The 19,732-nt window shown below is 42.6% G+C and overlaps 3 protein-coding genes and 3 non-coding genes across 7 annotated transcripts; 5 read left to right on the top strand and 1 right to left on the bottom strand.

The window, feature by feature from the left end:
- Positions 1 to 2,992: 2,992 nt before the first annotated feature.
- Positions 2,993 to 10,523, top strand: LOC108240221 (E3 ubiquitin-protein ligase rnf168-like). Its single transcript, XM_037974216.1, has 5 exons — positions 2,993 to 3,329; positions 7,342 to 7,525; positions 7,757 to 8,248; positions 8,607 to 8,714; positions 8,798 to 10,523. The coding sequence occupies exons 3-5, from the start codon at positions 7,908 to 7,910 to the stop codon at positions 8,841 to 8,843; spliced, it is 495 nt and encodes a 164-aa protein (XP_037830144.1). The 5' UTR covers positions 2,993 to 3,329; positions 7,342 to 7,525; positions 7,757 to 7,907; the 3' UTR covers positions 8,844 to 10,523.
- On the top strand, positions 7,056 to 7,127 carry trnap-ugg. Its single transcript has one exon. It is a non-coding gene; the product is annotated as a tRNA-Pro (tRNA).
- A 202-nt stretch (positions 10,524 to 10,725) lies between the features above and the next one.
- cep63 (centrosomal protein 63) lies at positions 10,726 to 15,737 on the bottom strand. Of its 2 annotated transcripts, none has more exons than XM_017423542.3 (9): positions 15,541 to 15,737; positions 15,202 to 15,379; positions 14,825 to 14,920; positions 14,624 to 14,713; positions 14,411 to 14,524; positions 14,153 to 14,317; positions 12,314 to 12,516; positions 11,930 to 12,239; positions 10,726 to 11,838 (listed from the first exon to the last, which is right to left on the bottom strand). In XM_017423542.3, the coding sequence occupies exons 1-9, from the start codon at positions 15,558 to 15,560 to the stop codon at positions 11,635 to 11,637; spliced, it is 1,380 nt and encodes a 459-aa protein (XP_017279031.1). In that variant the 5' UTR covers positions 15,561 to 15,737; the 3' UTR covers positions 10,726 to 11,634. The 2 variants fall into 2 exon arrangements, with proteins under 2 accessions (XP_017279031.1, XP_017279032.1); XM_017423543.3 differs by having other exon boundaries at positions 12,314 to 12,465.
- Positions 15,738 to 15,972: 235 nt separating this feature from the next.
- trnap-cgg lies at positions 15,973 to 16,044 on the top strand. Its single transcript has one exon. It is a non-coding gene; the product is annotated as a tRNA-Pro (tRNA).
- Positions 16,045 to 16,382: 338 nt separating this feature from the next.
- trnap-ugg lies at positions 16,383 to 16,454 on the top strand. Its single transcript has one exon. It is a non-coding gene; the product is annotated as a tRNA-Pro (tRNA).
- Positions 16,437 to 19,577, top strand: LOC108240222 (E3 ubiquitin-protein ligase rnf168-like). The gene is made up of 4 exons (XM_017423547.3): positions 16,437 to 16,852; positions 17,084 to 17,575; positions 17,934 to 18,041; positions 18,125 to 19,577. Exons 2-4 carry the CDS (start codon positions 17,235 to 17,237, stop codon positions 18,168 to 18,170), a joined length of 495 nt encoding a protein of 164 aa, XP_017279036.1. The 5' UTR covers positions 16,437 to 16,852; positions 17,084 to 17,234; the 3' UTR covers positions 18,171 to 19,577.
- Positions 19,578 to 19,732: the final 155 nt, after the last annotated feature.

The following is a 19,732-nucleotide window of genomic DNA, read 5'->3' as shown; positions in this document are numbered from 1 at the left end:
CATCCCTATTTTAATACCTCACCACCACCTGCACTGCCCCGGAGCCATTCTACGAAGATAAATCAACTTTTTACACAAACAATCCATCTTAATGTTTTTCCCATGACAAGGTATGATCTCAGAGATAAGAGGTTCCTCAAATACCACAGATATCTCAATTCATCAAGATGGAATGATAATGTGAGCCAATATTCCCACAGAGTCTCACCAGCATGCTGGTATACTTATTCAGTCAGGATCAGAGTGTTGGACTGCAGAGGAATCCGTGTTTTATAACAGCAGCTCAAAAAACATTGACATGAACCCATGATTTTACTTTAATCGTACGTGACCTGGCGGCTTCATGCCTTCAAACTTTGCTGAGGTTACAGAGTATTTACCTTCTCCCTCTGCTGCCCATTTGGGGCAGAGCTTAACAAGAGATGAAAATACTAATAAAGTAAGTCAGCAGTTAAGTAATTTAATACATTTCTATGGTTCTGAACAACATTTCCCTTCATGTTCAGAGTATATTTAAAATTGTTTATATTTCAAAGCTTAGTATAAATGACATAAGGGCACCAATATGCACTCAAGGTGTTTGCACCGCCAGTCTACGGCAAGCTGAAGTTTTGGTGAGGTATTTTCAAAAGCTCTTTTCAAAGCGGAGATTTTTAAAAACGCAGTTTCTGATGCCTCTGTATAGACAGAAGACGCTTTTCAGTAACAACGACGTAGCAGACTATTTTGCGAATGCCGATTACCACTTTGTTCCCTAGAAACCAAACCAAATATGAAGCTGATTTTAGCATTTTTTCAGGGCTTGTCTTGCTTTTTCCTGATCCTGTCACCATGCTGAAAAGGTTAATAACTGAGAAAAAAAATGTATACAGCATTGAGGGACAAGGAAAGATTTTGGGAGACTCTTCAGTCAAGCTAAGTATGTTCTTTTTCTGTATTTTGAGATGTAGTGACTTGGACTTTCTCGCCACCTAGTGACACAGCACGGGCATTTTAGCTGTTTTCTTAGAATATGTGGATGGAGGAAAAATTGTCTGTTTGAAAAACATTTGTTTGGTAGAAGGGGCCTTAAAAAACAGAAACACAGATTTTCACAGTCGCTGAGTGAAAAACCATAAGCTGCAAAAAAAAAGAAAAGAAAGAAAAACCTCCTGAACAAGAAAGTGGTAAAAACTTCTACAGTGTTTTTTGTAGAAGGTGTAAGAAAAAAAAAAAAAAAGAAAAACTTAATGTCCAATTTTGAGGGGAAGATTCTGAGCTCAGATACAATGGAGATCAATGGGAGTTTGCACTCTGGGGAGATTTGAGAGGAAACTAAGTCCTGTAGCAGTGAGAGAAACACTGGGAGAAAGAAAACAAAGAATGGTTGTGTTTTGATATACAAAAATAAATAGTAAGTGTAAAGTTTAGGAAAATAGGAAGAGTTTATTAGCAAAACTTTGGAAACTTTACAATGCACTTTAAATAAAAATTGTGATGAAAACAGAAGATTAAGAGCTTTATAGTAAATACACCCTTAATGAGACAAATGAAAGAGTTTTAAATAAATTTTTAAATGAGAAAACTTCACACTCCCAGTAGGAAAGTTGGATGTTGAAAATGTGTAAATTAAGCACTGTTGCGTGTCATGGTAAGCATTACTCAGCATAAAAAAAACAAATGCATCACGTCTTCTTTAGTTGGCTGATGCTAATGATGTGGTCAGGGTCTTATTTATGGACAGAAATTAGTCTCTTTTGTATAGGAATTTGCTGACTTTTTATGAAAGTTATGTAAAGTTAGAGATCGGCAACAAAAACAGAATCTGTAAAAGTCTTATTTTAGCACTTATTAAATGATTTTATAAACTTATAGATCATTCTATAAACTCTGTCTGGGCCTTGGTGAATGCCTCTATCAATAAAGCCTTTAAAGGAATCCACACATATATAAAAAACCTTTTCCTCCAGCAGCCAGAGGAATGACTGCGCTGCCAAATTCCTCCAGGTTGTTTGTTGGAGCGTCCAGAACCAGCAACACATACAATCAAACACCAAAGTGAGAAAGCAGAGGACTCACAAGCAGCAGATCACCTCTGTTTGGTTTCTTGTAACAGTGTAAGAACAAAAAAATGAAAAACATGCACAGTATTTCCTGAGATTTTTCCTCCCTTTATTTTCTCTCTACAAGCATGTCCTTCATTAGAAAAGCTGCAGAATGTAGCCGGCCTCGCAGTCTTCCACATGGTTGATATTAACATTCCATCAGGTTTCAAATGATGAAGACAAAGCGGGCCGCGGGGAAAGGAGCATGACAGAACTGGCATAGTGCACATTCCTTGGCTTGGATGAGCTAAAGGGCTTCTGTAAGGGGGGGTCTGTGATGCTGCTGGAACTGAGAGTAGTTAAGAAACAAGGGGAGGTAAACTTGGAAAAATGAGATAATATAGTAAAGATGGATTATCTTTACAGAGAGGACACAGACTCACAGCATTACTGTTTTTGCTAAATGGAAAGATTTCTCCTTCTCTAACTCTGTTGATCAGTCAGACTGAAGGTTGTCACGGAAACACTGTGATGGACGAATGCTTCCTTGAATCACCACCTATGGATTTCACCTAATGTGCATCAGATTTATTTATAGGCACAGATGAGGCAAATTTCATTTTCCTAATAAAACCTTTGATGAGTAAAATCAACTGTGTAACAAAATGGTTCAAATCTTAATTATGATTTTATCAGGAAATCTAGCCACAGCTGCCAAACTTCAACTATTGAAGCCTACACGCAGCTGGGGTAGCTATCTGTCCATCTGTCACACACTGTATAAACTTAGAGATCAGACACCGCTGAAGGCCAGGAGGTGACCATGTGTTTGCCTGTGTCTGTGTTGTGGTGATTCTGGAGGTTTGGTATTTTTTGTACTTCCTGGTGGGCCGTCTCGACGGCTGATTGGCAGCTCCTCGTCACTCCCTCTACACCTGTGGCAGATCAGGCTCATCAGAAGGCAGCTGGTACTTAAGGCCGTGGTGGGAACCAGACCAGCGCTGGAGCATTGTTTTGCCTCTGTGGTGAAGTGCTAAGCCTCTTGTGATTTACGAGTTTCTTAGTGAACCCGTTTCTGAGCTTTTTGTGTTTTTACCTACCTAGGACAACCTGACCTGCGTGGATCCAGTCTGGTCTGTTTGTGGAAACCTGCCTTGGAGATAAACTACCTATCTGTTTGCCTGTGCCTGTCTGCCTGCCTCGTGAGGGATACTTGCCTACTGCCTCCTGGAGAAACTGCTAACCTGCTACTGGGAAATACTTACCTTCGTACTCACCTCCGTGCCGTGGCTCACCCTTTGCACAGTAAGGCCTCTCACCTGAGGATTTAATACTTACCTGCCTCTTCACCAAGGAAATACTCACCACGACCTCTGCTTCCAGGTCCTGGTTCCTGTTATTATCACAGTTCCTGATTCACTGTAAAATAAACTCACTGTCTATTATCTTGGTCTCCCGTGTCTGTCTGACACCGAGCTGCTCATTTTAGAATATTGCCGAATCCTGACAGAATGCTCCAGCCAGAACAAACTTCTAAGAGCAGCTCCGGTGCCGGACAGACAGCGGACACATTACTCCACCATGAACATCGTTTGGATCAGTTTGACACGTTAATTCAGCAACTTCATCAGGTACAACAAGACACGTGTGCCACTCTAAACCAAGTTTCTCATAGAATAGTGGCTCTGGACAATCGATTAGGTACTCTAATTCCCACAATTCCACCTACGCCGCCTACTATCACCACGCCCCGGTCTGTATCTGCGGTCCGAGAACCGGAAGTGAAACCATCGGAGTGTTTTGAAGGCGACACCGATCGCTGTGGAGGTTTCCTTCTGCAATGTAACTTAGCGTTTGCTCGCTCCCCGTCGCCCGTGTCTGTCTGACGCCGAGCTGCTCATTTTAGAATATTGCCGAATCCTGACATGTGTGGGTTCATTTATCTGTCAGGTTAGCAAAATAAATCTCATGAACCACTGGATGGATTTTAAAGAAACTCCCAGAAAGTAACCACTTGGTGTACATCTAAACTGATTAACTTTTGGAGTCTGACCTGATTCAAGATGGCTGATTGATCTTAACTAACGCAAATAATCAGATTTACAGACACTGAGCCAAAATTTGACCTGGTCATAGCTGAGAATCATTCACAACACACACTCTGAGCGTTACATCCCATGCATTCTGGTATTTGTCGGGCTGTTCGCTGCTGTAATTACAATCAGATGAAACTGAACTGTATGGCTTCAAAATAAGAGCATAATGTACATTGAGTCAGAGTTAAAAGGGATTGTTCCTGCGATCAGCAGTTTAGTTCATTGCAAACAAGAATTTGAGGAGAATGTGTCTGAAGAAACCAAAGACTGTATGTATTCATGTAGTTGTGTTGATAAGAAGCTAGTAGACGAACACTGGTGTATGACTCACTGTCCCCACAACAACTCTGAACGGATTTATGAATATTATGATGAAACAGTCATGTGCAACAAATAAAAACTCTGGAGGTGCTTCATGTCGAACTGAATTTCCCAGTTTAACTGGACTAGATGTCAAATAGAATGTTATTAGTTCTCACATTAAAAGTATTAATATTTTTAACCCCTTTTGTTCATTGATGAATCTGATAATGAGGACCTGACATGTCTCTGAGCTTTTGATTCATCACTCCACCATCTGAAGTTGATGAAGTATCTAAATATGCTAATATTTAGCATTCCTTTGTTGGCTTCACAGTCCTTGATAGTTGAAGGGATAGTTTAATCACATCTATCTTGTTTAAGGACCAACAGGTGACGTCCCCACACATTTTGTTCCACAATGAGCGAAACGAGAGAAAAACAAACGGACCAGAAGTGGCAGACATTCAGGAGCTGCTTCAGCTGTTAGGTAAATGCTGACTTGACAAAAACAGACTGCAGTCTCTGCAGCAGATCTTTCAGCTCCTGCTTCTGTTTGTAAAGTCTCCAGCTGTGCCCGAGCCATTAACAGGAGATGGGAAATGGGATTGCTGTAGACTATAAACTAAAAAGTTCAGTTGACCACACTTTGTTTTGAGATGAATGCTACCCCTAATTTAAAAACCCAACAGGACTTTAGAACAACTTTTCCAGAACTGATCTAAGCTGCAGACCTGATATTGAGAGCTCCCTCACATTTACGCTCTTCTTTTTGATCCAGCAGTTTATTTTCAGAGCCACGCAGTTTTTGATTCACTTTAAGCCTGGCTGCCTGCTGCTCTGCTTGCTCCACCTCACCTTGGAGCTGCTGCTCCATGCTTGGTGAGGAGCGAGGCGATTGGGGGGGGGGACGCTGACGCAGTTCGCTTCTCAGCTTCGACACCTTCTTCCTCAAATCATCAGTCTCCCTGCTGTGTGTCTGCCAGTCTCTCCGAAGCTCCTCTTTGAGCTGCAGAGCAAATCCAGAGGGTGTGACCTGACCTGGCACCGGTGGAAACGACTAAAAACCCTAACATGAGTTCAGTGAATTAGAAGAACGGTCTTAGCTTTTTCAGCAGCAGAGGAGTCATGGGCTGCTTCAAGGTTCCTCGGTTCCTGCTCCATGTTTAAATGTTCAACTTGGTGTTTTCTCATATTTTTCCAATCTCCAAACAGACATGAAATTTTAAAAAATATCATCCAGCCAAAGGCAAATAGGCAATTATGCATTTGCCTAAGTCTGTGTATTTATTTATTTGTCTGTCTGTTGGCAAAATTTTTCATCAACCACTGGACAAATTTTAATGAAACTCTCAGAAAGTAACCACTGGATGTAGATCTACAACTGACTTTTTTTCAAGTTAACTATATTCAAGATGGTTGCCACAGCCAACTGACAAAACAAAACAAAAATAGCTATAATTTAGGAAATTTTTATAGATTTTGAACTAAAATTTTAAAAGACTGTGGTAAACGTTATTATCATTCAGTCGGATTGAGACCAGCATCCACCTCTCTCTCTCAGACATGTGACCTCATCCTTCACAGCGACCTCAGATGATTGAGGTCACTGAAGCCTGCATGCACTCTTCTTCAGCTCCAGCCTGAGGATTTCCACTGGGGTAAAGCTCTGAAGCGCCTCGCATTCCTCCAGAGCTCTGCACACAAGACACCAATTCACACACGTGTACAATTGCATCATCACTCAAAGTACCACATCCTGCTCACAGTGCTGCTAGACTGCCCCCTGGTGTTTTTTTTTGTTACTGGATGACTTGATCTTTGGCTCCCTGCACTTGCCTGAGACTGGTGACTTCTTTACAAAGTCTTTGGCGCTCCAAATAGTTCATGTACAGAAATGCAAACCTGGTTTCCTGCGTGGTGTACAGCTCTCCTTGTCCTCCTGACACCAGCTGTGAAACAAAAAAATTGAAAAAAAATTATATTTTAACCTTAACACATCAGACCACAGCAGAGCACTGTTGAGGTACACTTGAATCATTCAGACGGAACTTTACAAACCTAAATTGTGTTGCCATGTCCTTTTAGGCATAAAGAGGCTTTTTCTTGCAATCTTTCCGAACAAGCCATACTTGTTCAGTCTTTTTTTTAAGTGTCCTGTCATGAATTTTAACCTTTAACCTGCTAAGCGAAGCCTGTCGAGTCTGAGATGGAGGTCTTTGGTGTTTTTGCCATTTCTCTGAGCAATGCATGGTCTGACTTTGGGGTGACGTTGCTGGCTTGTTTGGAACCAATGATGTGTCGCGTTTGATAAAACGCTACCATGAAAACAAATGATGTAGAGCAGGGGTGGCAAACTCCAGGCCTCGAGGGCCACTATCCTGGGAGTTTTAGGTTTTTCTGCCCAACACACCTGATTCAAATTGTTTAACTACCTCCTCACCAAATCATCAAGTTCTCCAGGAGCATGGCAACAAGTCATCCATTTAAACCAAGCGTTTTAAAGCAAGAACACATCTAAAACATGCAGGATAGCGGCCCCCGAGGAATGGAGGTTGACATCTGTGATCTAGAGCATTTAGAACAGGTACAACAGAAAGGATAAAAATAAAGAATGATGACACATCAGGCACGTGGCTCGTTGGTCTAGGGGTATGATTCTCGCTTTGGGTGCGAGAGGTCCCGGGTTCAAATCCCGGACGAGCCCAATTTATTTTGTTTTTGGCACCTCTTCCTTGTTTTTCTTCAGACACAGACCTATTATTACTGTACTTTTGTACACTATACATTTTAGACACTCAGCCATCTTAAAGCCACCAGCTTATTTTACTTGTTAGTACTGCTTGTCTTACCCTCTTTACCTCCCCCCTTACTTCCCTCGGCCGTCTCTCCACCTGCTCTCGTTCAAACGCTGAACAAAGCCAGCTCAGCTCCCCCAGCTGTTGTGGGGAGGGCTCGGGGATGAGAGAAACAGAAAGAGACGCTCCTGTTCCGCCCCCACAAACGCAGCAGACAGTCCTACCAGGCGGCAGACGAGCCTCTGACACCATTCACAGCAAACAGCTCTGAGGAGGAGAGCTGGCTCACCTCAGCAGAAACTCAGCTGTAAGTACTCTGTTTCATTCTTCAAAGTTTACTCTCTCGTTGTCATGATGCTAGATTGTCTTTTATTATGAGGACTTCTTTAGACCTCATTTTTTTGGAAATAATCATTTTGAAGTTTAACTTTAGAATCACCCATCTTTGTTGTCTGTTGTGTAAAAATAGACTCAGGTTCTGATCGTTGGTCCACTTTTATTCAGCTGTCGTTCTAATAAACACATTTTTGATTCAAAGGGAGACACGACTCAGGAATATTGGACCTGCTGTCAGCCCTGACAACTCTTTGGAGGCCTCCACACTCTTGATTTACAGACTTTGAATCAGGACTCGGATCATCCAGAGGGGTTTATTGTTACTGCCTGTGGTTCACCAGTCCAGCTTGACCATGGTCCTGTGTGAGGATGGAGAGTGTAGCGTTTGCCTCTTGCCATATTCCCGCATGGACAGGATCCCCAGGGTGCTTCACTGCAGGCACACCTTCTGCGAGCCCTGCCTGGAGACGATATCGCGGGTCAGAAGTGGACTTCTCACCGTGCCCTGCCCTCTGTGCCGACGGGTGACCGGCATAGGCCTCGGCCTCAGCCTCCAGGAAGCCCTGTGGGTCAACGACAAGCTCTGGGAGCAGATACCAGAGGAGGCGGATGCAGAGGAGGAGGATGGGCGAAAGCAAAAGGCAGAGGACGAGAGGATGGAGGCTAAACAGCGGCCCTCATTCCAGGCAGAGTGGTGGGTTCCTAAAAATAAAAAAACAGACATACGTGAACATTCACAGAGAAAAACACGTGTCTATTTTTGTCTCCTGGAAATGTGACTTTCTTGATTCTGTGTAGCCAGGTGATACAAACATAAATAGGGGAGCGCTTTCTTTTTCCAAAACACCATGAGGTAACAGAATACCCTCGTGTGAGGAACAAACATTTTTTGAAGGAGGCAAAATGAAAACAGGCCTTTTAGGATCAATGTTAAACTTGAAATTCCAAACATACCGAAGAAGTCCCACATCAGTGTTAAGCAGCTGATTTGTCCACAAACGTCTCATTAGCACCTGAGCTCTGCAGCCTCACTGTCTTCTGTTACCTTTCAGCGTTTCGCCCAGGCCTGCTACAGCCAAGCTCAAACTGCCAGCGTTCTTCAGGAGGTTCAGTCTGACGAAGCAGCCGCAGCAGGAGAGGATCATCCCCGGCAGTAATGTGTAGGTTCTGACTCTGTGCTCAGTCGCTGTTGGTTAAACCTAAACTCCAAACAACTGATTTTCTGTTTATCTGATCTTTGAAGGGAGATGAAATCGTGGCGCAGACTCTCAGCTGATGAAACTTTTTAAAAACAAGGACGAAGGGTGAAGGTTAAGCTGCAGCTCTCAGGATTTTCGAACGGCAGGAACCACTCCAGGACCAGATTCAGTGCTGAGTCGGACCAAGAACCCATTCCTGTCAAGACTTTGTTTTGTTTTCAGCCAAAGGTGTCCCCATTATTTATTCTCGGTTTAATTCTTCCAGCTGGTGCTGTGGGATTTAGTTCATCTGTCTCAGAGGGACTAACACCCCAGGACCCCCTTAGAACAGATGGTCTCCCTGTCACCACTGCTTAACATTTAACTTATTTTTTATTTATCTTAGCTAGCGGACTGGTATTAAACTTTGTTAGAAATCATTTTTTCTTTGTTTTTATTACCACTGGTCTTGAGGAGATGGCAGTCATTTCAAAAACTCATGAAGCCACGACATCTGCCTTCTTCACAGCTTTATGATACATGAATTATTTTTTAAAAAGTGAAGCCAGTTTCTACGGATGATGATATAAACGCAACAGAAACCTGCCACAAAAACCTCAGTCAACCATGAAAGTGGATTATAATCTCCATTCATGGAGCATCTGGCAAATATTCCACACTGGACAATATCAGAAACTTTCATGGAAATGAGTTCTGTCTGCTTCTGCCAACATATGTGCCTCTGTGAGACTCAAAGAGAGGATTTAAATCTGCGTTCGAAGCCACATTCAGGCATGAGTGTGAGGGTTCTCAGTCAAATTAAGGTCAGAGTCATTTGGGTGCAGCAAGAAGTCTGTTAGTCGTTACACCGGTTTGGTGAACAAGCTGCTTCAGATGAAACTTGTCAAAGACTGTCGTGTTATTTTTACCTTTATGCACTCCATAAAAATGTGTTATGATAGTGATAACCAAGAAAGTGATTCTAAATTTTAAGAGATATTTTATATACAATATTTTGAGAAGGTGCTTTGTGCAGAAGTTATTAACAAAGACATCTTACCTGTTGGAGATGGGTCTTTGAAAAAACTGAATTTAATTTTTTGACCTAATCAGTTGTTTGAATCCACCCTAAGCAGCAGGATTGCTGTTGTCTTAAAGCAGCTTCAATCTCATAAATTTCATAGCGGTTCTGGTGCGGGGGGGGTTGCACTTCCTGCAGGAATTTCATACAATTTCTGTAGAAAAATGCATGTAATGTCAAAGGTCAAGGTGGTGTAAAGGTGTAAAGGTTTAGGAGAGGATGAGCCGCTTTAAACTGTTTCAGATTGTAGCCATTTTAAAAATGGCAGCACTTTGCTCTTAGCTGTGTTCAGACTAGCCTTTCACCTGTCAGTCCTGCTAAAGATTTCCCCCAAAACCTGTTTTTGTTTTTATACTGTTAACAGTTGAGCAAAGTTTGACAGACAGGATCAGGATGAAGAGATACAGAAACAAACAAACAACAATAAATCAACATTAAAACAGACTCATAATTGTTTGGGTTTCTAGAGCACAAAGTGGTAGTGGGCATAAGTGAAATAGGTTTATTATACCTAATTTCTGAGAAGCTCTTTATCAAACAGCATGTTTTTCTCTAAAAGATCCATCGATGTTACTTCTCAAATAAAGCTGACAGATAAACGGTGTGAGTTGATTTTCTCTCCTCACAGCTACCTACAAACGTGCTGTCAGTAGATTTTGTAACAACTGTGGTTTTGTTTGGTCAGACATAATAAAGAGGCAGTAATCAGACCACGATGGATCTTAGCAACAACATGGTGTAAGTTTGTTTCCACAGACTTGCAATAGTTCATTCCTGTGGATGTATGTTAACACCTCACAAATATTCAACACATTTGTCATTAAATAGCAGGAATGTGGTAATAAACAGATTATTAGAGGTGTCACAGAAGTGGGATGGTAAAACTTTTATTTGAATAATAAAGAAGCAATGAATGTCTAGCACCATTTGTTTGAAAGACTGATTAAATAGTTGGAAATGCTTAGAAAATACAGAGAGTAGCTATAAAGCTAACAAACAGAACTAATATATCCATACTGATCACATAAAAGTCAAAAAGAAATTGCTTTGTTACACAACTTCTTTAAACGTCCTTGTCTTAAACAAGCTTCTCCAGGTAGTCACTGAGTGTACATCTAAAACTGATTAACTTTTGGAGTCAACCTGATTCAAGATGGCTGCTACAGCTAACTGATCTTATCTAACACGAATATGGATGTAACCTAGTCCTAATGTACAGATGCTGAACTAAAATCTGACCTGGTAGTAGCTGAGAGTCATTCTCAACACATGCGTTACATCCCGTGAGAAAACAGATTTCGCAATATTGCATGAGATTGTGCAAAACCTCATTTACGAGGTTTGATCAAAGTGGCGATAAAGTTGTCCTTTCTCATCCTTAGATCAGCTTAGTTCAAAACTCTTGCTTGAAAAGTGGCGAGCGATATGCTAGGACTTTAATTTAGTCATTGTTTTGATAGCCATATGTACAGGAAGCTTACAGCACATCTCTGTCGTTTTCCTGGTGCAACATCTGAAAAGAAATTAATTGGTGTAAAGCATTTAATCGTTTTGATGTACCTCTGCTAAAAGGCACAAATGGAAAACAATTTCTGCTTCTGCTGGTACGTGATGTAATATCTTAAGAAGAAAAATAATCTATGTGATGAGCAACAAGTGGATCATCAGTTATAGAAGTAAAACTCGGGTGAACTCAAAGCTCTTAGCATACATGTGCAAAACCTGTGAAGTATTCATCTTCAAAGTTGAAAGAAATGAGTCATTCTTGTTTGCTTTGCTGTCATTTAACAAAAACATTGCAGCGGGAGAGCAGAACTAGTGCTACTGTCGCCCACTGTGCTCGGAGCTTTGGTCCGCTTCGGGCCCCGAGCCACTGGTTCGGTACTTGGACACCGTCCTGGTGTTGTCCTCTTTCATTCCCTGGATGTGGAGGTCCAGTTTCTGCAGCAGCTCCTCGGACCGTAAGCTCTCTTCCTCCAGGAAACGACTGATCGTGCCATGTGCAGGCAACACTGACAGAGGGCCCTGGGGGGGGCACAGACACATCTGTATGAGTTTTCAGTAAACGAAGGGCCGCATCACTGATTGTATTTTTATTTTTTTTGAGGATCCAAACCTCTAAAGAAGGAGAGGGAATCCCTTTCTTCCTGGACCCTGAGGTCAGAAAGTCTTCTGAGTCTGAACTTTGACCCCCAGCAGCAGGTTTATTGGGACTTAATGTTGGCACTGAGGCTCTCTTGGTCAGCCTGGTGCTGCAGCTGGACAAGAAGGAGGAAGAAGAGGAGGAAGAGGAGGAAGAATGAATCCTGGTGTTCTGGGTCTGGCTGTGGAGCTGCTCTGTGGGGGTCTGAGACAGGTTCTGAAGCTCTTTAAACAGCCTCTGGATCTCTCCTTCATAGTGAGTGGTGTTCTCCTGCACCTGAAACCTGCAACAACAACGTTTCATGACAATCAGGACTGGAACTGTTCTGACCCGAACCCATTTGGTCACGCCACCTACCCGTCCTGGTCCGGCTGTGGCTGGTCCGCGATGGCGTGGCTGAGCAGAGCCCGTTCATAGTTCTCCTGGCAGGGTTGGTTTGGACCGTGGAGTTGCGGCCGCATCTTGGCAAGTTCCTGCCTTAACCGGTGGTTTTCCTGTTCCAGGCAGCTCTGAGAGGACACATAGCACTCCATCGGCGAAGTTACCGAGGGATCCCCCCTCTGAGGGGAGGAAAGGGACTCAGCAGTGAGCCACCAAATAAGGTTGGGCAATATGTCAAATTTTTTCAACAGATATTCGTCAGTCCAACAAATGACGATGGGCAATATATTCGTGCAGGTGACGTCTGGACTTTTTTGTCATCTCAAACGGCCCGAAAATATATGTGCATAACGGCCACAACACCTTTCGAGAATGCGTCTTTAGCACCGCTGGTAATGTTGTTAACAACCTGCACGTCCTGCTGAAACCCAATAAGGTGAACATGCTTGTTTTCTTGTCAAAGGATTTATAAGCTCTTTGTGGAAGGAATAGTTTCCCTTTTGCTTCTTGTTCTGATTCTGAGACATTGTAGGTTTTGAAAATATTCAGTCAAAAGTAAAAACAGCGGCAAAGATTTTTTTAAATGGGAGTGCACACATTCTCTTGTGGAGGAGTTCGTTTTTATTGTTTAGCTTTTGTTTAATTTTATATTTGTTGTTTCACACTTAGCAGAGTTTGTAAGGCAGAAACACTAGAACTGTAAGTACAGTTATACTGGTTTTTAAAAAAAGCCAGTGTCTGTTTCCTTTCCCACTACTGTGGTTAGTGTTCAAAGTACTCTTTCTTTCTGTTATAAGTTTGAGTAACTAAATTTGCACTGGACTTTGTGACACATGGGGGAGGGTGAAGTGGGGCAAAATAATAAAAAAAAGTTAGTTGACCACGCGACGCGCGGTGTGGTGTCGTGTCATGTGGTCATGCACCTCCCAATTTTGGTAACTTTGCGCGGACCGCGCTCCGTTCAAAATGGACGATTTTGCTGCTCTAGCAGAGCTGTTTCACCTGTATCAGCATTTATATGATCCCTCTGTGAGAGAGCCACAGCAATAAACACCGAACGAGTGGGTTTAACCAAAAATGGTTAGTTGAGACGAAATTCAGCGGGTGCCTTTACAAGACCGAATATGGTAAGCATGTTTTGTACTTAGTGAAAATATTAATATGACCCATACTAATTTATCCTTGTTTAACAGTAAAACGATGCTATTAAATTCAGCAATAGATATGCTTTATTTTGTTGTTACATGTAGTGATCCAACATGCAGCCTGTGCCACAAAAAGCACAGTACAGTACAGCATCTGTCTGTTTTTCAGTTCTCTGTTGTTATTCATCGGCCTTGTCGTGAGACATGTGTTGGTGCCTTGTTTGCACTTTTTCATTTATGTTAATTTAATTTATTTGTAAATGTGACTTAAATTAGGATGGAAACTAGGTGCAAACAATTAGTATTTACTTTAATTGTATTTTTGTTTAAAAAAGTATTTCAAAAGTGCCTTTTTGTAAAACTGTAGTTGTGTAAATATTTGACACAAATATCTTACAATATCACATAATAAATAGCCATATTTTCAACTTTCTGTCAAATTTAATACTTTTTTTTTTTAGTAAATCACGGTCGGTCGACAGTCGGCCGGCGAGAGGCCACCTACCACCGGGTTTAGCCTCTTTTCTGGGGGAAACCCTGGAGATGATATTAATAGTATTTTAATATGGTTTGAGACAACCATTTAGCTTGTGTTGTTAATAAGACAGTTGGTTTCTTTCTTGTTTTGTAAATACAGGATGCTCTCCCATGTTCCCAGGATTCTTCTAACCTGTTCTTTCTGGTACCGTTCCGTCAGCGTCTCAAACGGTCGCAGGCGCTCCAGTTCACGCTCCTGTGAGTGCACAGTGGCCTGGGCCTTCTCCAGCTCAGCACGGAGACACTGCAGCTCTGAACAGCACACCCTGTGATCCACTTGCCACGACGCCCACTTGTTCTGGAAATCAAATTGCACAAGTTAAAAAAACAAAAAAAACATGACACTGCTTCAGATTTAAATCACGTGTTAATGTAACCAACATGCTTTTACTTTCATGTCAAAGAGCTCCTCCATCAGGCTCTTATTCTGGGCTTCCAGAGTTGTCACCTGGTTCTGGTGCAGGGCCCGCAGCTGCTCCCACTCTGCAGAGCGCTGCTGGTATTCCTGTAGGAACATGCGAGGATGGTTAATCTACAGCTGCAGGTGGTGGGAAAGAAAAATCAGGACAAGGTGCAAACAGAAATAGTCGCAGAGTCAGCTCACCTTTGAAAGCTCTGTCTCTTTCGCTCCTCCGTCTGCCTCCTTGAGCTGCTTGCGCTGGAGCTTCTGGTAACTTCTCTTTAACTTATCCAGCTGAAAGAGACGTTTACAATGACTTTGTCAAAACATCTAAGACTGGCGTTATTAAATTAATTTTAAGGAACAAAAGAATCAAGATAGATTTTCAGAAGCAGTTTGATTCACCTCTTCTTGGACTTTCTGCAGTTGCTGCTCAGACTTGGAAACTAACTCTTGGTAATGAGTCAGGATATCTTCAATTTGCTTGTGAAGTAATCCAATCTGCAATGATAGGTGATGCTGTTACTGCAGAAGACTTGTCTGTTCACCTGATGGCACGACATCCATCCAGCCATAGCTGAAGAAAATTAAAGGCCTAGCATTCCTTGACTAAATGCCTATCGTCTAATGCAAATTTTAGACTATACAGAGTTATGGCCATTTTGGTCAAACCTTAGAAAAACATATGCAAAAATGCAGTCTGTTAGCACTTAGAATATCTGCAAGAGTGGGTTAGAGCCATTTTTGCTCAAAGTATGCGCTGGGGACAGCTCTCGGCTCACCTCCAGGTTCCTTCGTTCGATGATGTTCTTGGAGGTTAAAAGCTCTTCTTCTCCGCTCTTCACCCTGAGCTCCAAGGCACGGACATCAGCCTCCCAATGCCTCTTCTGATGGTAGATCATAATGTCGATCTGTCTCATGAGCTCCTGAAGCTCTGGCTCACAGGAGGACAGGACAGAGCTGGGAGACACACAGAAGAAGATGGAAACATGTTGATTAGAGGCCTGAGATACAAAGAGTGACGAACTTTTAATCCCTGCAAAATTTCATCTGTTGATCTTGCAGCAACTTTAAACAACTAATTAGTTGGTTCGTCAAAGCATTTCATGAGTTCATCTTACCTTAAATCAGGATTCTGCATTGGTTCCTAAGCTGCTAAAAAGTAGCAAATACTCAGTCTAAAACTTGGATTTTAATTTGATTACAATTGTTGGAAGCTAACACAGGCAAGCTTTAGAGGGTCAAAACAAAACTGTTTACATCACCAAGTAGACCGGACTTGACGACGTTCAGAATTTCCTGAATGTAAGGCGGTAACTCCGCCCCCATACTGTGACGTCAGCACATCTTACGTTCGCCACAAGGACTGTATAGCAGTGTTAGGGTTAGACGAGCCTCACCACGGAAGTATTTCTCAAACTACAAGAGTAAAATAAGAATTTTAGCGGTGTCGCGCTTGTGAAAACGTTAATAAGGAAACATATGACATGCAACATAAACTACTGGTAATGTTTAAAGTATAAAGAGTATAGTGGCGAGAATATTGGACACGTGGCTCGTTGGTCTAGGGGTATGATTCTCGCTTCGGGTGCGAGAGGTCCCGGGTTCAAATCCCGGACGAGCCCGTTATTTTGCTCTTTTACACAAAGACATTTGTGTCATCGTAAGGATAGTGGTATTTATTTTTATATCTCCCAGCACTTGTTTCCCATGGAGATGCGTGTGACGGTCGCGCTACGTGGTTCGAAAAATCTTGTACTACTAGCAGACTTTGCAGCCTTAGTTAAACATAACGTTAGATTTCGAGCAGGATTTAAAGTTAAACAGTAGATATTACAGCTGAGTAGAAAACATTTCTCGAGAATAAACGCTAGCAAAGAGATAAAAAGCTCGACTAACAGACAACCAATAATATTGTAGCATGTAGGGGTATAAAAAGTCATTGGTCGACGAGCTTCCTTGTGGCTCGTTGGTCTAGGGGTATGATTCTCGCTTTGGGTGCGAGAGGTCCCGGGTTCAAATCCCGGACGAGCCCAATTTATTTTGTTTTTGGCACCTCTTCCTTGTTTTTCTTCAGACACAGACCTATTATTACTGTACTTTTGTACACTATACATTTTAGACACTCAGCCATCTTAAAGCCACCAGCTTATTTTACTTGTTAGTACTGCTTGTCTTACCCTCTTTACCTCCCCCCTTACTTCCCTCGGCCGTCTCTCCACCTGCTCTCGTTCAAACGCTGAACAAAGCCAGCTCAGCTCCCCCAGCTGTTGTGGGGAGGGCTCGGGGATGAGAGAAACAGAAAGAGACGCTCCTGTTCCGCCCCCACAAACGCAGCAGACAGTCCTACCAGGCGGCAGACGAGCCTCTGACACCATTCACAGCAAACAGCTCTGAGGAGGAGAGCTGGCTCACCTCAGCAGAAACTCAGCTGTAAGTACTCTGTTTCATTCTTCAAAGTTTACTCTCTCGTTGTCATGATGCTAGATTGTCTTTTATTATGAGGACTTCTTTAGACCTCATTTTTTTGGAAATAATCATTTTGAAGTTTAACTTTAGAATCACCCATCTTTGTTGTCTGTTGTGTAAAAATAGACTCAGGTTCTGATCGTTGGTCCACTTTTATTCAGCTGTCGTTCTAATAAACACATTTTTGATTCAAAGGGAGACACGACTCAGGAATATTGGACCTGCTGTCAGCCCTGACAACTCTTTGGAGGCCTCCACACTCTTGATTTACAGACTTTGAATCAGGACTCGGATCATCCAGAGGGGTTTATTGTTACTGCCTGTGGTTCACCAGTCCAGCTTGACCATGGTCCTGTGTGAGGATGGAGAGTGTAGCGTTTGCCTCTTGCCATATTCCCGCATGGACAGGATCCCCAGGGTGCTTCACTGCAGGCACACCTTCTGCGAGCCCTGCCTGGAGACGATATCGCGGGTCAGAAGTGGACTTCTCACCGTGCCCTGCCCTCTGTGCCGACGGGTGACCGGCATAGGCCTCGGCCTCAGCCTCCAGGAAGCCCTGTGGGTCAACGACAAGCTCTGGGAGCAGATACCAGAGGAGGCGGATGCAGAGGAGGAGGATGGGCGAAAGCAAAAGGCAGAGGACGAGAGGATGGAGGCTAAACAGCGGCCCTCATTCCAGGCAGAGTGGTGGGTTCCTAAAAATAAAAAAACAGACATACGTGAACATTCACAGAGAAAAACACGTGTCTATTTTTGTCTCCTGGAAATGTGACTTTCTTGATTCTGTGTAGCCAGGTGATACAAACATAAATAGGGGAGCGCTTTCTTTTTCCAAAACACCATGAGGTAACAGAATACCCTCGTGTGAGGAACAAACATTTTTTGAAGGAGGCAAAATGAAAACAGGCCTTTTAGGATCAATGTTAAACTTGAAATTCCAAACATACCGAAGAAGTCCCACATCAGTGTTAAGCAGCTGATTTGTCCACAAACGTCTCATTAGCACCTGAGCTCTGCAGCCTCACTGTCTTCTGTTACCTTTCAGCGTTTCGCCCAGGCCTGCTACAGCCAAGCTCAAACTGCCAGCGTTCTTCAGGAGGTTCAGTCTGACGAAGCAGCCGCAGCAGGAGAGGATCATCCCCGGCAGTAATGTGTAGGTTCTGACTCTGTGCTCAGTCGCTGTTGGTTAAACCTAAACTCCAAACAACTGATTTTCTGTTTATCTGATCTTTGAAGGGAGATGAAATCGTGGCGCAGACTCTCAGCTGATGAAACTTTTTAAAAACAAGGACGAAGGGTGAAGGTTAAGCTGCAGCTCTCAGGATTTTCGAACGGCAGGAACCACTCCAGGACCAGATTCAGTGCTGAGTCGGACCAAGAACCCATTCCTGTCAAGACTTTGTTTTGTTTTCAGCCAAAGGTGTCCCCATTATTTATTCTCGGTTTAATTCTTCCAGCTGGTGCTGTGGGATTTAGTTCATCTGTCTCAGAGGGACTAACACCCCAGGACCCCCTTAGAACAGATGGTCTCCCTGTCACCACTGCTTAACATTTAACTTATTTTTTATTTATCTTAGCTAGCGGACTGGTATTAAACTTTGTTAGAAATCATTTTTTCTTTGTTTTTATTACCACTGGTCTTGAGGAGATGGCAGTCATTTCAAAAACTCATGAAGCCACGACATCTGCCTTCTTCACAGCTTTATGATACATGAATTATTTTTTAAAAAGTGAAGCCAGTTTCTACGGATGATGATATAAACGCAACAGAAACCTGCCACAAAAGCCTCAGTCAACCATGAAAGTGGATTATAATCTCCATTCATGGAGCATCTGGCAAATATTCCACACTGGACAATATCAGAAACTTTCATGGAAATGAGTTCTGTCTGCTTCTGCCAACATATGTGCCTCTGTGAGACTCAAAGAGAGGATTTAAATCTGCGTTCGAAGCCACATTCAGGCATGAGTGTGAGGGTTCTCAGTCAAATTAAGGTCAGAGTCATTTGGGTGCAGCAAGAAGTCTGTTAGTCGTTACACCGGTTTGGTGAACAAGCTGCTTCAGATGAAACTTGTCAAAGACTGTCGTGTTATTTTTACCTTTATACCATAAAAATGTGGTATTATAGTGACAACTTTTGTGTCCATATGGAACCACAAGAGACAGCATTTTTAAAAATCTGTGGACTGGAGGAGCAAGCGCAGCACCAAACCGTTTGCTTCTGATACAATCTGGAGCAGTGTGACTCAAGGCCGTTACACTGGAGGGAAGAGACAGTTGTGAAAATGCCAAAGAACCAGTTTCAGTTTCACAACGTCCTCCCAGACTCATGACTTGACCCCCCTCTGTGCTGCTCACAGCCATTAAAGGTGGAGGAAGCAACTCTCAGTATGACTTGGGAGAGGGTGGGAGACATTTGTCACACACGACACTTGCATAAAATCTGTAATCATGTTACAAACATACACCGTTCCAAATAGTCTTGATGTCTGAGAGGTGTGTTGCCTCGAAACAAACAGCATGTTTTTCTCTAAAAGATCCATCGATGTTACTTCTCAAATAAAGCTGACAGATAAACGGTGTGAGTTGATTTTCTCTCCTCACAGCTACCTACAAACGTGCTGTCAGTAGATTTTGTAACAACTGTGGTTTTGTTTGGTCAGACATAATAAAGAGGCAGTAATCAGACCACGATGGATCTTAGCAACAACATGGTGTAAGTTTGTTTCCACAGACTTGCAATAGTTCATTCCTGTGGATGTATGTTAACACCTCACAAATATTCAACACATTTGTCATTAAATAGCAGGAATGTGGTAATAAACAGATTATTAGAGGTGTCA

The sequence above is a fragment of the Kryptolebias marmoratus genome, linkage group LG24 (assembly GCF_001649575.2).
Source record: "Kryptolebias marmoratus isolate JLee-2015 linkage group LG24, ASM164957v2, whole genome shotgun sequence".
Classification (NCBI taxonomy): domain Eukaryota; kingdom Metazoa; phylum Chordata; class Actinopteri; order Cyprinodontiformes; family Rivulidae; genus Kryptolebias; species Kryptolebias marmoratus.
Note: the sequence above shows the minus strand (reverse complement) of the source record. Positions and strands in the feature narration are given on the sequence as shown.

Excerpts from the sequence above, each read along its gene's own strand:
- cep63 (XM_017423542.3), bottom strand. The coding sequence starts at position 15,560 with ATGCAGAATCCTGATTTAAG. Across the intron at positions 12,517-14,152 it reads AACGGTACCAGAAAGAACAG|AGGGGGGATCCCTCGGTAAC; the intron begins GTTAGAAGAATC and ends TCCTCCCCTCAG. Across the intron at positions 12,240-12,313 it reads CCACAGCCGGACCAGGACGG|GTTTCAGGTGCAGGAGAACA; the intron begins GTAGGTGGCGTG and ends TTGTTGTTGCAG.
- LOC108240222 (XM_017423547.3), top strand. The coding sequence starts at position 17,235 with ATGGTCCTGTGTGAGGATGGAGAGTGTAGCGTTTGCCTCTTGCCATAT. Across the intron at positions 17,576-17,933 it reads CCCTCATTCCAGGCAGAGTG|CGTTTCGCCCAGGCCTGCTA; the intron begins GTGGGTTCCTAA and ends GTTACCTTTCAG. Across the intron at positions 18,042-18,124 it reads ATCATCCCCGGCAGTAATGT|GGAGATGAAATCGTGGCGCA; the intron begins GTAGGTTCTGAC and ends TGATCTTTGAAG.
- LOC108240221 (XM_037974216.1), top strand. The coding sequence starts at position 7,908 with ATGGTCCTGTGTGAGGATGGAGAGTGTAGCGTTTGCCTCTTGCCATAT. Across the intron at positions 8,249-8,606 it reads CCCTCATTCCAGGCAGAGTG|CGTTTCGCCCAGGCCTGCTA; the intron begins GTGGGTTCCTAA and ends GTTACCTTTCAG. Across the intron at positions 8,715-8,797 it reads ATCATCCCCGGCAGTAATGT|GGAGATGAAATCGTGGCGCA; the intron begins GTAGGTTCTGAC and ends TGATCTTTGAAG.